Source organism: Varroa destructor, unplaced genomic scaffold (genome assembly GCF_002443255.2).
Source record: "Varroa destructor unplaced genomic scaffold, Vdes_3.0 BEIS01000007.1, whole genome shotgun sequence".
Taxonomy (NCBI): domain Eukaryota; kingdom Metazoa; phylum Arthropoda; class Arachnida; order Mesostigmata; family Varroidae; genus Varroa; species Varroa destructor.
In genome coordinates, this window is record NW_019211460.1 from 33,626,397 (window position 1) to 33,644,942 (window position 18,546).

Here is an 18,546-nt window from a genome sequence, read left to right on the forward strand (position 1 = left end):
AAATGCGAGGAAAAGCTAAGATATGCAGATATGAAATAACTGCAGGCTTGAACGGATAGGTAATCGCTAGACATATTCGACATACGCTACTACTGTTGTCGATTTACATTTCGCGTATTCTACCATGCTGTTGCATATTCTGGCTGCGGAGCCTAAGGCCAAGTCTCGTCTCTCTTTTTTTTTTACACATATTCCTATAAAAGTTATGTGCACTGCCAACCACTCAAATGTTCAATCCCTCTTTATTGGCTGTGGTTTTGCACTTCGCATTGAGTTTCTCTTGGGTCTAGGCCCATAGTGTAGTAAATTAAGTTCGAAGCATATTCACGGACGAAGATTCTACTTTCCAAACAATATCAGGACCTACTTACGGCCTAGCTTTCCAAGTCACGTCAGGAAGCCGAATTGCATTGACTTTACCTAAGTCGCTACAACCGGATTAGGCAAGTTCATCCTTTATATTGAATGACAGACATTCGGAATACGTTGGGGACAAAGTTGCCCCTTTTTCCGAATAAGACAAATGTCGGTCATTGTTGTTCAATTGTTTAGCTAGAATGGCGTATGTTCTGATTGAACACTCCGCAAAGAAATACGCGCTTTCGTTGAAACGATGCCTTTCAATCGTATTTGATGATAGACTACGAAATTGTTTGCCAGGCTCCAAAAACGATCATTAAGGACCAGAAGGTCTTTGGCTATGGCACTGGAATGAGGAGCCGTTTGCTCATGTTTCATAGTAAGGCTTGTAAGACTGCGATGCGTGTGCGGTAGAAGGAGCCTCCCATGCTTCTTCAAAGCGATCAAGATGTTTCACCAAAATGACATTATTTGTTGCACCCCATAAATATGCTTCCCTCCAGCCGAAATACATACTAGCCCAACAACCGCTTTCGTCTTTTTCGTTTATACAAAAAAAAACACTGGTCAAAGATGCAGCCGCATTAGAAACCTCTCTGGCTTTTTTGAGACCGAACCCGTTTATTTCCATAGGTCACGATCGATTTTTTTAAAAAATCGCAAATCTGTTTCTCTAGTATTTCGTTTTCTAGCTAAAGGCAAATCAATAACATAATATTATAAGGAAGTCCGAGTTCCGGGTCAGTTTGACCTGTAGAAAAATATGGCATGTCCAAACGGACCCAGTTTAAGTATACAGTTCTAGAAAAGTAGTTAATTTTTCTTGATGAGAGTTAAGCAGGAGCTTTTATAATTCTATGGTGATTCTTGTCTATGGGAGCTCGTACCGAGTGGGCACGTGGCAGTAGAAAAGCGCCAAATGTATTGACGAATATAAATATGTTTGCCTGCTACCAGATTGATACCACCATTCTAATAGAAATAAGATGTTGAGGAGATATTTTTATATTGTCGCCACTATCGCAAATTATAAATGCTAGTTAAGGTAAAACCACTATATCTAAAGTTAGGCCATTCGGTGGCCTTGAATTATGCGACGCGAGTTATGAGCAACCGTGAAGAGATTTGTCAGCATCCTGTGCCTACAGCAGGATAACGTTTCCTGCATACGGTATGAGGAGTATCATATACGGTTCATGTATTAGAAAATGTGCGGTAAATGAGACAATAACCACAGAACCCAGAATATCAATTATATTCCCAAAAAAACAAGCATTCATCTCGATAGCAGCAGCCTATCTAAGGAAGCCATCGAAGGGACGGATAGCAGTAACTTTGACAAACTTTTGGTCTATTGGTTTGTAATAAATGAAGTATATATAACCAAGGGTAGAAGACAATATTGGAAAAATCTCTACCAGTTAGTAAACTAGTATGTACATATTTCTGATCACAAAGCGTTTTTTGCCATAAACCATTATTACTTGGATTGGGTAAAACAAAAAAAAGCTTTACTAAAAAAAAAATACTAAATATTCGACGATTGTTCCTAATTTAATGAATATGGAAAGAAAATAGGAGTATAGGTATATGATATGAAGTATCGGAATAGGTGTCGGCCACATCGTAATGCTGAGTTTTTCTCTCAGCAATGTCCCCACCAACGATATGTTGCTGGCATGACGCTCTTTAGTTTGTTTGGTGCGACCTATGGACAGTGTTAAATGAAGTACTTTATTAGATTATAGTTCTGCGAAGCTAGCTTCAGATAATAACCTCTTTATTTTTAACGACAACCTTACGTTATACAGTTAATCCAAATCGTTGCCAGCCAACACCGGTTTTACCATCTAGATCCGAATGTGGAAGCTTGTGGACTCTGAACTTCCATGAAAAGCTGTTTCACGACCGAGGCCTTCGTTGGGATCGGGATGTCATCGATGCCCCGATGGGATCTCGATGAGAAAGCGCTTTGTCGCTTGCTTCCGTAGCTCGTTTCCTCCAGTAGAATAAAATTCACGGTAATTAAAATAGTAGCAGTTACAATTCGATCAGCTAAAAACTAATATGATATTAAGCCTTTAGGTGACAGTCCACCTATTTTTGACGGTACAACGGCTGCTCGGCAAGAGCTCTTCTCAAGTTTAGAGATGACTTCTTCAGAAACGGCAAAATCTACAATAACCATCTGCGGTTCACCGTTGACCTTAAATATCAGGTCGTCTGCAGATACTTGCTTGCCTTTAACTAAAATCACAAGTACAAAAACAAATTAGGCAGTTCAGATATGAGGCCCATATAAATACATATTTTTGTTTATTGCACGTGCATAGCTTGCTACTCTTTCCATCTACTCACGGTGTGACTTAACGATTATGCTCCTATCCATTGTAGCCATCGTACGCGCGACAAATAAGGCAAATAGTACTACGATAAAAACCAGTGTACGCATCTAAAATGGGTTAAATCAACAAGTAAGTGCTGATAATAGTATTGATGATTAGAGACTGGGTTTTTGTGCAAGCAGGAAATCAAACAATACCCATAACACGTATACATACTTAGAATGTTGTATGTGGCCCTGGAATCCTTCCCGTTAACAAGAGTAATGGCATGTGGAGTCTTTCTGTTATCTTCAACCACTAGAATTTGAAGAAAGCATTTGCATTTTTAATTAGAGACAACTTCGATAAAGGGCAACGTATATGTGTATGTGTGTACTGATAAATTTATGACCATGCAGCAAAGCGTCTCGATCCATACGGTGCAATGAAATTGAAAACAGAACTACGGTATTGGAGAGCGGACAAATGAGCATAACAAGATCTCCGACTCCGAGTACGGTATTTGTACTTAAGACTTCAAGGTGCCATATGAATCAAATCACCTTGTAGCTTGACTGCAGATGATTTGATGAAATACGAAGGACCTAAAGAAATATGCGTTTATCCGTTCTAGGCTAGCTTCTCTATTAGCGGAACAAATGAAAACAAATGTTTACGAGATTTGCCTTAATATCATCTACCTAAGCAGTTCAGCCTGTATTCTAACTTTTTACGTAAATAAGAAGAATATATATAAAAAAAAAGGATTCGTCATTAATAAGCACTTAATAATTCAATTTTTTTAAGTTCAGATTTTCAAGTATTATTTTCATGTGAACAAGTCCTTGAAATAATTTCTTTCCTGGGTGTGGCATCAAGGGGCTTACTAGGCTTACCTGGAGTTTCTCCAATAGGCCTATGGAATGGTATGGCAACCATACAAACAGCTATCAATATTAATAATAATAATTTTTCATTTTTCCCGATGCTAAAGCCTAAACCAACATGGCCGCATGCTTGTTAGTTACAGGACACCAGGGCGACGCATACAAAAAAAAAGTAACGAACCAATACCATGCCGCTCAATTCATGTTTCAGGTAGCACCCTTCACAGATAGACTATTCCATTGTTTGCTTTTCCATTATAAATGTCTGCGTTTTTGCAAAGCTATTTTCAAGCCATTAAACTGGAGAAACGTTTTGTGTATTCACAGGTTGTTGACGTCTATTTGTTGGTCTCTCATATGCGCAGCTTAGGCTCTTGTGCACAGCCTCAATTCTGTATGCTTCTAACAATAAAAATGGTTCTATTCGTTGCAAATCTAAAAATGCATTTCTATAATAGCTTTATACCATTTAGTACTTAAAAGAATAAATAATTCGCTTTTTATTTTTAGTTACCTCTGTGTTTCAAGTTTTATGTCCGGTATTGCCGTTAGGTTTTCTACGTCCGACTACGAGCCTAGTCAAAACGTGTCCCTAAAAAAACCTGATAAATTTCTACTTACCTTCAATATCGACCATTCCGGCAAGCGGGCGACCACGGATATCTAAGGAGAGTGCCCGGAACAGTTATATAGTAATAATAATGATTATAATGAATCTCACATATGCACAGAAGCTATAAAACTTCAATCAAGCCAACTTTGCACAACCCTTTGGCATTTTCCTTCTACAATAACAGATAGCTTTCTATTTGCCCGCTTCTTATCGTTCGTGTTAGAAGGTACAGTATAATTTTAGGTTACGACTCTTTTTATGCAACAATTCATTTTTACTGTTTTGCGATGGTCGTTAATATAATGCTTGCGAGCAAGAGATACAGCCAGCACAACCATTATGTTTAGGGTTTCCATTGTAATCATGTTTTGATGTATGCAGCGCCGCAGTCACACGGGATTTAATTCGAATTTTGCGCGAATGCGTTCATCCTGACTCCGAATGTTTTTTTCTTTGACAAATAAATTAACGTATCACCAGACAACAAATATGAACGATAAAAGGTCTAATACACAGTGGCCCCATTGTGACAACAAGAGATATTGTTTTTTCTATATACCTTTCGTTTGCATTTCGTTAAGCCTAATCTTAGAATAGTTCCAATAAATACTAAAAAAAAAAATATGAATAATACTAACTGTACGCCCTCTCCTGCGTTTAAATCTATTTTTTTGTACGTTTTTCCGCGTATTTGGAGTCTTAAACAGTTTATCATTGGATTAGCTTAAGGTTGATCCTCTAAACACCAAAGTAGAAATTACACAAGGTAACGTTCTTAGCAAAGACCATATTCGTCATCTATAATCACAACGTTTACCTTATATAGACGCTCAATTAAAAAACGTACATGATTAGTTTATTATTATTATTATAATGCGTTCATTACTCGAATCGAAGGATCCCTATAGAATCATACGTATGAAAATCACGTCCATAGGCTTCCGACTGTTTGCTTTAAAGCAATGATGTTCGTTAGCCCAATTCGGGTGCAGCTTGAACTAACTTACTTTGAAGATGTATGTTTTTACGGTCTTTGAACTGTTAAGGCAATAGAACTTAAGAAGCGTTCGTCGCTTCGAATATCCTATTTTCGTAACGGTTTTGTAACTAGAGAAATTTGACAGATCGATGATATTAAAGCTTCGACCACAACTGAACAGTAACTGTTGTTCTACTGACTGTTACCTGAGAAATCTTCTATAGGAAACGTCTTCATAAATCGTCTAATAGTACTTTTCAGTCAGAACCCGGGTTAAGCCAAAAGCCACCTAGAACCACCTCTTAACGCACCTGTTACTGTGATGCCCTCCACGGGCGCCGCATTTTCTCGAACTGTAAGCAATATAAAATACTCATTGTTGGAGCACTAATTAACTCATTTGTGTTCACATGTTGCCTAGACGATTTTTATCAAGGATATGTTGGATTTTACCACAGAAGGTTTTCAAGGAACTGTGAATACTGCCGGAGAGTTATTACAGAAGGAACATTTTATATTTATAAATTGTTTCAGTGTTTAGCTCGCAGGTGTGCCATTTTCTGTTTTGCAGTTCATCTTTTAACTCCGAGTGAAAGAAACGGACGCGACTTTGTTACTTACTTTCGACGCTGAACGTGTAAGGTTCAATCGGCCCTCCATTCACTGCGGTTAGAAGTAACAACATCGAATTAGAAAACATATGACTAAGCACGATCTCGCATTTCATATACATGTTTTTTCGAGACTTCTAAGACGCTAAAAATTTGCCGAGTTTATTGAACTTCAGTGACTTTTCTTCATTGGTAAAGGTTTATCCATCTAATTAACTAATTTGTATAGCATACTGATACGTTTCGTGTACGTACTTTGAAATATAGCAGTTCCGGTGGGGGGGAACTCCGTGCCTACGAAAAATAAGGCCCTTTGAATTTGAGCTGTGATACGTGAAGCATTTTTAGCCTCTCCAGGCATTCTTCGACGTAATTTTGAGACAAATTAATTGGAGAATGCTCATGAATTCGTGTAAGATTTTCCTTATCAGATGCATATATCCAAAATAATGACACAAATGAAAATGTAACACGTAAACATCTGCCTTAGGCATCATATATGTTCGCTTGGTAAACAGAATTTGACAGAAACTAAAGCGAAAAAAATCAACATGTATCTCATTGTAAAGCAAGCACTTTACCTTTGTGCTTGGTAAGCCCTTATTCAAGATGGTGACCCCAAACATACTTTGTATTGTTGGCGTTAAGCAATTCGATCGTTCTTCCTACATGGCATACTTAAGATTGAGAACCCTTTACAACTTAATCCCTTCATGCTGCTATGAGACCGGATATTATACCGTGACTCACCTACTCTATCACTGGACGGAAACGTAATCGCATCTAAGGAAATGTCACCCAACACGGTCTGACCATTCACTGAAAATCAAAAGCAATCGGAGACAGGACGATGATCTTTTCTGATGGGTAAAAGCGTCTTTCTACTATCAACAACTTTACAGTTCAAATACAGAATCATAGAGCAAATCACTGAATTGAAACAACACGCCGAAGACTCGATTCTTTTATAGACCGAACATTACTGCTAAAAAGTTCTAGTGAAAAGGAAACCGCTATATGCGATAGCCGATGGGGCAGTCTGAGGTGTTCCATCAAAACTTCATTAGCCTTTGCTGATTGTCATCTTTATTGATCGATATCCTATTCTTCGTGGACGTGTTCGCCTTATGTCTAACGGTCCAAAGTACAACTATTTTGTAGTCGTTACAAAAATAAAAACAGGTATTTGCTTCATTCTGTTAACAAGTGGCGATTAGCGCAACAACAACAACTACACATTTATCATTCAACACAATTATCATTATCATATCAGCACGTATGGTAACATCCTTATCCTTTTTTTTTTTGTTTTTTTTTTTGTAGGAATACTTCATACCTCTGATGGATACTGTTCCTGGTGGAATCAATTTGTTTTGCACTGAAAACATAATGATGGCATTGATGTAAATTAACAAGTTACAAGCTCGAATATAAAATATTCAGTAATCGCTACCTCATTATATAATTAGATAAAGTATTTTAATTGATGCAAGAAAAACTGATTGCAAAAACATTTCTCTCATAAAAAGCATCATACGATACTGTATTTTCGAGTTGGTAAAGTTGTGTAACACATAATGCTCCTCCTGCCGTTCAACTATCAACTACTGACGCTGTAGCCTTGTACTTAAATAGGAAGTAGCTTTTTGGGGAAAGCTTAGAACTATCGTACATGTCAAATTAGATTCATAAATTCTGTCTACTGCATTTTAAAACAAGCGTGCTTAAATGTATAATAAGCATCCTTAAAATGGCCAAAAGAGGTAAGGAATTAGCCAAGGATAGGGATTCTCGTACGAAAAAGTTTAGCCCCGTTTCGAAATATGCTACCACTGTAAGAACTTCAACGGTGACATATCTAGAATGAGTCTGCACACGCACTTCAGACTCACTACTAATAATAATAATAATATACTAATTAACCAAGTTGTTTTATATCAACAATAGCTATTACTTAATTTTCATATCAACTAAGTCTGCAGAATCAGTTTGGGAACACTTTGCACTTCTATAGACCCATGGAAACTGTTTCGAGAGTATGAAGCGGACGTTCCTAGTGTTTGTGAACGGTTCTTGGAAGTTTATTAACATAAAAAGAAATAACGTACGCGCGCGCTGTTGCTGTGCTTGTGTTCAAACTAGCTGTACTATAAATATTCCCGTAATTAATTTAGACAGCTTGAAGTACGATGAACACAGTTATACAAACGTTCTGTAGAAGTCATAAACTCAATTAGCCTTTAGAAACAAGAATTGTGGTCGAAATCGACCCCCACATTAACTTCAGACGGTTGATTGACTGGCAGTGTAAGTTTGTGATTTCATCATACCTTTATAAAGTTGCCGTTATAATGATTATATCACTTTTCGAAAGTAATGCTTACAAACAAGCGCAAATTCATTGCGAATGTCTTCTCCATTGAAGAGTACCGTAATCCTTTGATCCTGTTTGTGACTTGGCTGTGGTCGATCTGTGACTGAAATATCGAGCAAATCATTCGAGCTGAGAATTGATTGCGTTTCTATTGTAACCGTTCGTCCGAACCTTACGTCTGCTTCTATGACAGTTATCAGTAGTAGTAGTAGTAGTGAGGGACGCACAAGTATTATGTAATATGTTTATATAAAAACGTTTATGATTTTTTAAAAATGAACAATATAGAATATGCCGACGCACATACGTTTAGAACTGAACCACTGTTATTCAGGCTACTGGACTAAAGTAATTCAGAATAAAACAAGCTTTATCAATGTGATACACGCTACGATTGTATTGCCCGATCATGTCAATTTTCGGCAGGAAACTCTCGGATGTGCTCTCATGATGTCCAGCTATATGAACTTTTTATATGTTATCATAAGCTATTCAGTGGGATAATATAAAAATAAGTGATAATAAAAATGTAAACCTTTTGCTACGATAGCCGATCACAGATCGATTTCCGGGAAGATCATATACTAAATCCGGGAGTCGTAGGCCGAGTCTACCCATGGCCACGTAGTTTGGGTCTTACTCAGTACTCTAATATAATCACTCTCATTATCTGCGAAACTCATTCAGTCTGTTGAACAGTACGCATAAAATGCACCCTTAAAACCTACTATTATCTTCAATCAGATACGTAGTACTTCTATTGCTAATTGTTCCTTACCAGTTATCTCCACCGTGATGTCAGTTGAAGGATACTTGTATTGGGGAGGCACTGAAAGGAAGCTTGAAGTATTTATTACCTATCATATTTTATAAAACTATCCAACTTAACTTAGAAAGAATGTAGCGTAAGTTTCATAATGTAAGGAAACATTTTTAAATCGCCCAAACATATCGATAAACAGGTTGGACTCTAAATTTTAAGTTCGTTTTAAAGATTATTTAAATTTTTGCAAGCATATCATCTATTCTAGAATATTATTTATAACATACTGACCTTCTTTCTATACAAAGCTGTTACATGAATTATAACAGCCTGCATTTCCGTCAGAGGGCCACTCCTTTTTCTATAAAATATAACAGTTAAACTACTCGGGATGTCGTGAGTCTGAGGCGTACTGGAAAATAGCTAATTCACAGTAGATAAAATCTAACATTTTCCTTCAGTTGATTACTATTGCACAAGGTGGTGTTTCACGGTGGGGTTCTCGCTTGTTCAGCTTGTTGTTCCGCTAAAATGTTTTGAAAAAATATTTTCTTAATGGTTCCCATTATAGCTATTTACTATAAAATAAAATGTACGTTCGAAGTTCGACATAAATAATACTGATTTACACAAAAAAGCATTAGAGATCATTTCGCCCTCTGACTAGACTTCACCAGTACAGTTAGATGTATTTTTTATGTCGCCTTGCGCTTTCTTAGTTACGCGGGGTGCAGATGAGCACAGGTAGAAAAGCAGACCGTAATGTCGTCATTTAAAAGACAAACCGAAACTTCCGTCGTCTACACGGGAAATGCGTTGAGCCCTACTCATTCTGATAATATTTGAGCTTAATAATACATGTAATAGTGGATCTATAATACGCCATCGCAAAACTTCTGGTAGATTCCTAAGAGAACAAAAAAAGCTAACAAGTTTACTCGAATTTTTTTGAGCTAACTTGTAGCTGCAGTAGCGTATCGGATAATCAGCTTCGAATGGACGTTTGGCTAATGGTAAATCAATATAATTATATTGATACTGGTGTTTCTATCATTGTACATCCTATATAACTAGCCTAGCTTACGTTGTCGCCGATCGTTGAGAACGTCTCAACATATGGCATCTGTGTATTTTGAATTTTGTTCGATTTTTTGAAAAATTGTTTCATGTGGGTTTCCGCATGTGGTAACCTTTGTCTAAAAAACTTACTGTGGACATCCAGATGCTGAATAAGGAAGGCCCTGTCACTTACTGAAAATGCGAAAAGAAGCATACAGAGCGCAATTTATATTTTAAGTAGGTGTTACACAATGATCTTTAGTAGCAGTACATCTATATGCTGATAAAAACACATTTGACATGGATATATGTTTCATAATCAACATGCAGCCAGTGTCATTGGTTGAACTAGTATAACATAAGCTTTCCCTGTGGACTTGCTATTAACCGGTATGGCAACAATTGACAATATCCACTATGGCTCGATCCTGGGACATATAACCGAAAGTGATTAATAGTGCCTTAAGTAACTACCTGTCAGCGGTTCGCATTTACAAGCGGAACAGTTAGTTCCTCAATAGGTAGCTCGTTATTCTGCCTATATCCTCTGATGACACTAAAACAACTATTACAAACATCAAATTACCACACATTTTACAGTAGAAAGGTACAAAAGCAACGAAACATTGTTAGATGAGACACTTCGAAAATAGGACGAGTCCTATAAACACTTTCTTTCTTTCGGTCTGAAAGAAAATTCCGAAGTCGCAAGTATATGAAATTCTTAGAACCCGTTGTTGTATTTTTCCGCATCTCCTGTTAACAGTTTAGATTTCGATCGAGAGGGAAAATAGTGAAATATTATTTGCTCAAAGATGTGCAAATGTATTTCGACATCTTATTCAAATACGCACAGCAAACGGCTGCTTTCTAACAACCGTCTGAATGAATCCAAATGAAAATGGTCTTTCTTTTAGTCTTAATCTTAAGTTACCTGTGCCAAGATCGTGATATATATATATAGATCTCTGTGTGTGTGTGTGTGTGTGTGTATATGTATATATATCATATTTTTGCTGTTCAAGCCCCCAATCTTGATCGCTGTTTTCAGAAAGAAATTATCTCAACAAGGTCTATACAGGATCTAGATGTAGTTACCGCCGCTTTTCAAATGCGCTGCATGCATGTCATAGATGTTACAGTTATTGTCACACGAACAGTCGACTGGACGATGTGAACGTTTGTTCTAATGAACTTTACTCACAGCTGTGTGCTACAGTTAATTCTTTTTGTCCTATTATGTCCATTGTTTCACTACTGTGAAATATAGGTTCAAAAAGGAGAAAAGCTATAATCTTGAAAATGCGGAGGAAGCTTTATCCGATATGTTGCCTACTGTTGTAGTATCAAACTGCATGATGTCGCTTGTAATGATTTAACTCAATTAATAGAAAAAAAATAATGCGAAAATGTCTAAACGAAATAACAACAGTGCCGACCGCTTCTTTTGCAGGGCTTGACGTATACTCAGAAGGGTGAAAACACGCAAGGAAAAGCTGTTATAAAGCATATTGTAGTCAAAGATCTGTTTACTTGGCTTACAAGCCACAACTTGCGACACTAAACTGTAAATGTAGAATAAAGGTTGTTATTATTATTATTATTAGCAATGACCTTCAAACTCTCGCCTTGTCTACCTTGAGGGCGACACATGTGCTCACAGGACAACCTGGCTGATCCTCACCGTATTCACACAACAGTCGGAATACAAACGTGGCCAGTGCAGAGAAATAGTACAGACCTCAGATGGCTTGCACTTGCATAAACCATAAGTACACAAAAAAGAAGCGGAAGCGATGCAGGCAGCCAGAATAAGTGCCCAGTAACTTTAGCATCAATTACACTAGTGCCATACAGGGTGTTTACGATGGCAGGCCACCCTATAGTGCCGGACACACAGCTTAGGCTTACTTTCTTCCACACTACGTACTTCTACGTATGTAATGTAAAAGTGAATTGAAGATTGTTTAAAGACCACGTAAACACTATAGATTCTTATGTGATCTTCAAGCACATCATGAGGGAGCAAGGAACACTATTAGCAAAGAATTCAGCGCCGATCTCACAAACAAGAGCATGTCCACTCGTTATGGAAAGAACCGTTTGTCAAGCACTTTCGATTATACTCTACTTTCGTAGTGGTTAGTGGCTCAAAGACATTCCCGCTTTATAACTTGGTACTATATGTTATGGCATTAAGTTCACCCCTGTTCATTTAGAACCTGTTTCGTGTCGATATCTGAATGGTTCTGATGAGCTTCGTACGAAGCCCCAGTGACCGACAAAGGGTCATATGGCGAAACACTATGTTGAATGCGATTAGCCAAATTGAAGGACGCGAAAACACGCTGATCTTAATGATAATAATTAAGTCTTCTTTCTAAGTTGTAATACAGATTGTAGACCCTATTTGTAAAGGATTTTAAAATAGGGTTTCAAAGCGTTTGACTTTCAGTGCGGATGCTCAGCAGCAGCAGCTGCCCTTACTACCAATATATGAAGCGAACGCGGCGTCCATTTTGGCCGAAATGGAATAATAGCAATCGACTAGTGATGGCAACACGACAGACTTGCAATAGGCTAACACACAAAATAGTTATTCTGTCTCTAGCCCCTACAGAACGTATAGCAGATCAAATTGTTAAGCCACGATAATTCTTTGCTACATACATGTTAATCACTTGAAAGCGAAGCCCTCTTAAATAAATTGAAGAGCGACACTTACGTATAACATAACTGCTGCCTTGCATTAACGCATCTCCGTTAACTGTAAATAATAGGGTAACAAACAAATATTATCTTTAATAAAATCATTATCTCAAAAGAATCATTTTTTTAGTGTTAACAATATCAAGGCGTTGGCAAAGATCGATAACGATAATAGATTGTAGTAAGCTTTTTATTCTGTTCTGTTCGTAATTTTTGGAGCTGCAGCTCCTGGACTTGTGAAGTACATTTATCGTATAGGTTATTAGGCGTTTAAGTCGACTTCGTACAGCTTTTCAATAACAAATTGGACTCACCGGTAACTGTGGTTGCTACGGCGCGTGAAGGTTCTAGGTCCATCAGGCGAAATGAAGGAGGCTGCATATTTTTGGTGACTAGAAAAATATGTTTTTGACGTAAGGTTACAACAGCCCCTTATGAAACCGACATAATTTTTTTTCTCCAAATCGTAGGTATGTATAGAGAAAGAGAGAGAAAGCGATATCAATGTGAAGACGAACATCTACATTTGTCCCCTGCCGTCTTGCTTTCGAGTCTGGCGCAATTATATCCTCGTACAGCTTCGTAATATACGTACCGAACTGTAGATTGGCTATGACGTTGTTAGCCACCCGCGATACGGCTGTAAGTTTATACAACACACGATACGAAAAGCCGTAAGGCAAGCTTTGTTTTTATTCCAGTTGCTCAGACGTTCTTTCTATGATGAAAGATAATGGTATTTATATATTGTTATTTACCGTATGTATGCATTTTAACCTGGCGGATATACGATCGACACCTATAATTGACGTTGCTATTAACATTTAAGTCACTGCTAACTTGTTCTACGTTATTAACATATGTGTTTAAGAATGAAGTAATGATTAGTGCTGAAAGCTATTATTTAAGGAAAAACAACAAATTAAGTAATAAATAACGAACAAAGCCAATTTTTGTTTCAAATCTGCATAACTGCGATCTGGCAACAAATAGGGGCATTATTGACCTCAACTGGAGTACGACTGTTAAAAATAGAGCGCGTATATTTTACACGAAAATACAGGAAAAATTAACTATCAAAGGAAATTTTTTAGGGGTTTTACCAAAAAGAACTGTATCCATGAGAAATACACTGCTTCTAATAGTGAACCACTCAGACGACAACTACATTGAAAACATACACGTGAAGGTTTGTTAGTGATTCATTTGTATTATCCAATGTGATATTATAGCGTAAGCAAACTCACATTTGGTGTTTTCGATGCTGCTGAGGTTGATGTTGTTTTTGGTTATCGCTGTATAGAAATTAAATAGTCAGCAGTTTACTTCAGGATGTAAGCCAAACAACATAAATTTATAATTGGACAAATCAAAAAACAAATCTTTGAGATAACCGAAAATGATCGGTCAATTTTTGGTCAAGAGCAATTGGCAAAATTTTAATACTGCTTAAGAACAAGTGCATTTAAACTAAATCCGTTATCATTCATTGCAAGACATATGTCAAAGTAGCGGAAAAAATATCCTGCCATTTTGACTGCTTTTCTAATCGCTCCCTACAAATAAGCGTGATGGCTATTGCTCCAACCGCTATAAACGAGTGAGTTTATGTAAAACTTACAAACGTTAAATAAAATTTCTTTTCACTATATTCTGCGTAAAAGAATGAAGTTTTTCAACGTATTCACTATCGAAGTTGTTAAACATGTGACATGTGGTGGTCTATATTTACCTCTGGTGTTTCCCACATTGCTTAAGTTATTGTTGTTGTTGATAACTAGATGGCCATCACACAATGAGGAGACTGCGTTAGAATTATGGAGTAATATATTCAATAACTAAAATGTTATGAATAGAACGAACGACTTAAAAGGAAAAGACAAACTCCAAAGATTCGTTTAAATGTTTCATTCATATCCAAATGGTTTGCTAAAGATAAGCAATCATTTTTATCTAACTTGCTTTCTGTAGGTTCACTTGCTGATTTATAATCTTATGAAACGTGTTCTCAAACGATAAAGCACGTAATTTGGAACAAACATGTCCGTCTGAATGACACTGCTCTGGTTAAAGAGTTAATAGTAACGATAATAACTATTATTACTATTATTGTGTCTGTACAATAAGGGATCCGGATAAATGCTACATACTAAACGAATTGTAGACAGTTGGTGATGATAAAGATTGTTGTTTTCTGTGTTGTCTTTCAATCTTTACGCTGTTTCTGCTGTCCTTACGGCGTCCTTTACGTCGACGACCGTTGCTGTCATAACGAGTAAATTTGCGATCATCGAAGTCACTGAGCTGTCTTGCACGGTTTGTCTTGTAGTAATGACCCTGTCCATAGCGATAATCGTTGCTCAGAAGAGGTGGAACAACAGTCGTTGAGGCTGTTGTTGTCGTCGTTGTTGTTGTCGTTGTCGAGCTACTCGACCCCTTTCCAGCGTTAGCCAATGCTACAGAACAAATATGGCTCCAATTATCAGTGAGTATTTAGACATAATAGAAACACATAGAAAATAACAATGAATAAATAAATAAAGTCAAACATACCATTGTAAAGCTAAGCTTTTATCATAAATACAATTTTTTAACACCGATGACATGTCACAGGATAAGTACAGGGTAGGTTTTTAACGCAACCACTAACAGAGAGAAAGTAAAAACGCAAATAACATAGATCAGATCTATTTTTCGTCTCTAACTTAAAAATATCTATTTATTTAATTTTTATAAATACTTAAACATATCGATTTTACATTTTTGATTAAACCTATTTGAAGTACTGTAGCTAGTTTTATGCTTCTTGTTATCATTAAAAAGCGATTGCACATCAAATTTTCTGAATAAAATTCCAATATTTTTACGTAGACATAATATAAATGAAATAGATTTTCATTCTATAGAATCTCATTAAAGGACATGATTACTATAATGTGTCGATATGTTTCTGAATACAATGTATCTTCACCTTTAAATAGCATAAGCGCAGCTGGAGCAGCTACACCGCCGGCAATGACTGTAAAATGGATATAAATCAATTTAATTATCTATCTCTATAATAAATGGTTGTAGCGTTTGTGCTATACGTATGAGAAGTATTTGTAAATACTGTTGCTTTATCGCTGTTGATTCTTTTTGGCCAGGGCTTAAACAGCCTAGAACTAATAATACACATAATGGCCTGATAGTATACGTCTACAAGTCGTTCTCAGATTGTATCTAAACGACAACAGATTTTGGACAAATCTTTTTGTATGTGTCAAGAACGTCATTCTGGACGGTCATGATTATTCAATATAGCCGACATTCACTCATTAGAATATAACCACATTTTCAAAATATATCTTCTTTAATCGACAAACAACCTTGTAATAGTAATTGTGCGTCACGTGATATGGCTAGCTACGAGCTCATTGAGTTGCCGGCCGAACATGCTACTTACAAGAAATTGGCTAGTCAATAGGCAGTCAATAATCTTCTTTTCAAAACGACCGTTTATTTCTATACAGAAAATTACTTTTTGAGTCATTTTGACGAATTTTGAAATGTACGAATCTGAAACTTATTGAGGATTTTCCGACTTGTCTCACAGAAACCGTCCTCGAATTTTTTACGCTGTTTGAAAACTGAAAACTGCGCAGATTAGTAGGCGAAAAAGGAAATGCCAATCGTTCGTTGATAGTGAGAACGTTGAGTGACAGCTGATCTCTAAATCTGCGAAAACAACTTTTTTTTTTCGTTTTGGTGGATTTGCTGTCTGGTCCTAGAAAAAATTGGCTTTCTTCTAGTACCACGAATAGAACGTGAACGCCTGTCTACGATCCGCCAGTTATAGATTTAACCGGATCCAGGAGAGATACCCTATACGCAGAGTCGAGGTTTGGTCAGATTTCAAAGGTCTGATTTCAATATCCGCGAATAGATATATGTAGTCTTATTCAAGGGATAAGTTGTCTAAAGCAATGTTTAACTGCAAGTACTGCACATAAGATTCGAACTGTCTATTGATTTAGTCAGACTTCGAAGCAAAGTAAAACCTCCACATTTTTGTAGTGCATATGGGTATATAGCTGTTAACATACGGACAGAAATGTAAATAATGACAACAAATAAAAATGATCTTCTGTACTATGTTGCTGCCAAATAAAGGCTAACTTATACCTAAGTATATAGGGGAACTCTAAGTTCGTCGCACCAATTAGATATGTTGCAGCAGCCTGCTCTATTTTCCACAGTAAATAAGTGTAGATGCTGTAAAAATTGAAGCATATGCAAAATAGTGACAAAATTGTGTTTATAAAAACCATTTTCAAAACGTTTGGAATTCACATTATTCAAAAAATATTTGAAAATTTTCTTCCGTCTAAAACTTCGATATTTTGCTAGATATTAAGGAGACCGTTACTATTATCTGTATTAAGGATTTAATATACTTGAAGTAAATGGGGATAGATCTATTATAGCTATATCATGCAAGCTCCTATAATTATACTGACTCTAAAAGTCATTTTTATCAACTTCTATAATTCTGCCATAAAACATATACGTTTGAAGAGCTTCAAAGCCCCACCTGTGTACATGCGCCCTTTTGAGATTAGAATTTCGAATACATCACTATAAATGAAGATCAAGTAGGCCTTTATGGAAACATCGTACTTACCGGCTGGGATAACACCGCCACGGCAGTGAGTTACCACGCAAAACAGAATCACAAAAGAGCGCCAAGCGTTCGCCGAAAACAGCCACATTCTAGAACATACGGTCGATTTGTTCTACTGATGCCACCCACAGCGTGATCAATAAAACCTTAGACTACGAACGTACACCGTGACCAACTTCGGGCTGCGGGAAAGCATCCGGCAGAACTGAGTTAACCCTCTATACAAGTTAACGAATAAATGCGCGCTTCTAATGTTGTTCAGGTTATACATACTGGTGAAAGATGGCATGGAGTATTCTGAAGGAATACCTAATTTCGTGCTCTGCAAACCTAAATGTATAGTGCTAATCTTAGAAATTGCCGAGGAGGCTAATTTTCGATTTATATTCACTACTACAACTGGAAGCACACATATGATCAATTCAGCGAATAAGTAGGGTTCGTGACTAAGACGGTCACTGCTACTTGTATTAGATAGCTCCATAGGGTTGAGCATTGGGCATGGTGACATAAGCTGCGAAACGCATACGTTGTAAATGGTTGTTGTACCTTCAAAAGAATCACCGGCATTTTCCCCCGAAGTTATTTGAGATAAAGACACCATTTAAAGAAACTATACTAGAACAGAACATCTTGGGCGTCGATAAACTGAACGATGTCAAATCTTTATGAACGTTAAGAATCGCGCGCTGCCATGGTGCTACAAAAGAATATAGACGATTAGCCCGTTGTGTTACCAATTGGGTGGTTTAAATTAAGAAACCCTAATCAGGTCAGTTAAAAAACCAGCATAATTTTAATAATTTTATTATTCATAAAAGGTTTAGTATGTTTACAGAATCACTGCATTAGGAAACGAGTAAATTTACTTTGAAATATCATCAAGCTTCCTGAACTGCTGTACCTAAAGTTGGGCTAAAGAGACTCGTTGTTAAGTTATATCTGGAAGTCTGATCGCATAGGAAGACCGAAAATAAATCATCAGACACCATCTTACTTCTTCGTGAAGCGATTTCAGGCATGAACTCAATTTGAGCACAGAACGAATGTATATCTCGCCTGCGCACTACGCAACGTTATCTTTTGAAAACATTTTTACATCTTATATGTTTACATCTATAGGAAGATCTTTCGTCCATATACATTCTTTTTTAATTATTTAAAACTTTATTTACTATGTTTTACATTTATTACATAGCATATT

General features: G+C 36.9%; 1 protein-coding gene and 1 long non-coding RNA gene across 13 annotated transcripts; one reads left to right on the forward strand and one right to left on the reverse strand.

Annotated features, from left to right (window-relative positions):
* Positions 1–931: 931 nt before the first annotated feature.
* Positions 932–17,907, reverse strand: LOC111254834 (uncharacterized). Of its 11 annotated transcripts, none has more exons than XR_002675215.2 (20): positions 17,343–17,524; positions 15,651–15,698; positions 14,830–15,135; positions 14,412–14,456; positions 13,927–13,974; positions 13,275–13,319; positions 12,994–13,071; positions 12,696–12,737; positions 10,121–10,162; positions 8,927–8,977; positions 8,159–8,251; positions 7,111–7,152; positions 6,525–6,593; positions 6,030–6,068; positions 5,785–5,826; positions 5,475–5,516; positions 4,193–4,234; positions 2,922–3,002; positions 2,208–2,607; positions 932–2,068 (listed from the first exon to the last, which is right to left on the reverse strand). XR_002675215.2 is itself a non-coding variant. In XM_086975683.1 (20 exons), exons 2-20 carry the CDS (start codon positions 17,428–17,430, stop codon positions 2,423–2,425), a joined length of 1,428 nt encoding a protein of 475 aa, XP_086831809.1. In that variant the 5' UTR covers positions 17,431–17,524; positions 17,616–17,756; the 3' UTR covers positions 2,124–2,422. The 11 variants fall into 11 exon arrangements, 10 of the variants coding, with proteins under 10 accessions (XP_086831809.1, XP_086831813.1, XP_086831811.1 ...); XM_086975683.1 differs by lacking the exon at positions 932–2,068 and adding an exon at positions 17,616–17,756 and having other exon boundaries at positions 2,124–2,607; XM_086975687.1 differs by lacking the exons at positions 932–2,068; positions 2,922–3,002 and adding an exon at positions 17,892–17,907 and having other exon boundaries at positions 2,124–2,607.
* Positions 5,088–7,152, forward strand: LOC111254835 (uncharacterized). Of its 2 annotated transcripts, XR_015317699.1 has the most exons (5): positions 5,105–5,200; positions 5,415–5,518; positions 5,735–5,800; positions 6,423–6,641; positions 7,098–7,152. It is a non-coding gene; the product is annotated as an uncharacterized LOC111254835 (long non-coding RNA). The 2 variants fall into 2 exon arrangements; XR_015317698.1 differs by having other exon boundaries at positions 5,088–5,518.
* Positions 17,908–18,546: the final 639 nt, after the last annotated feature.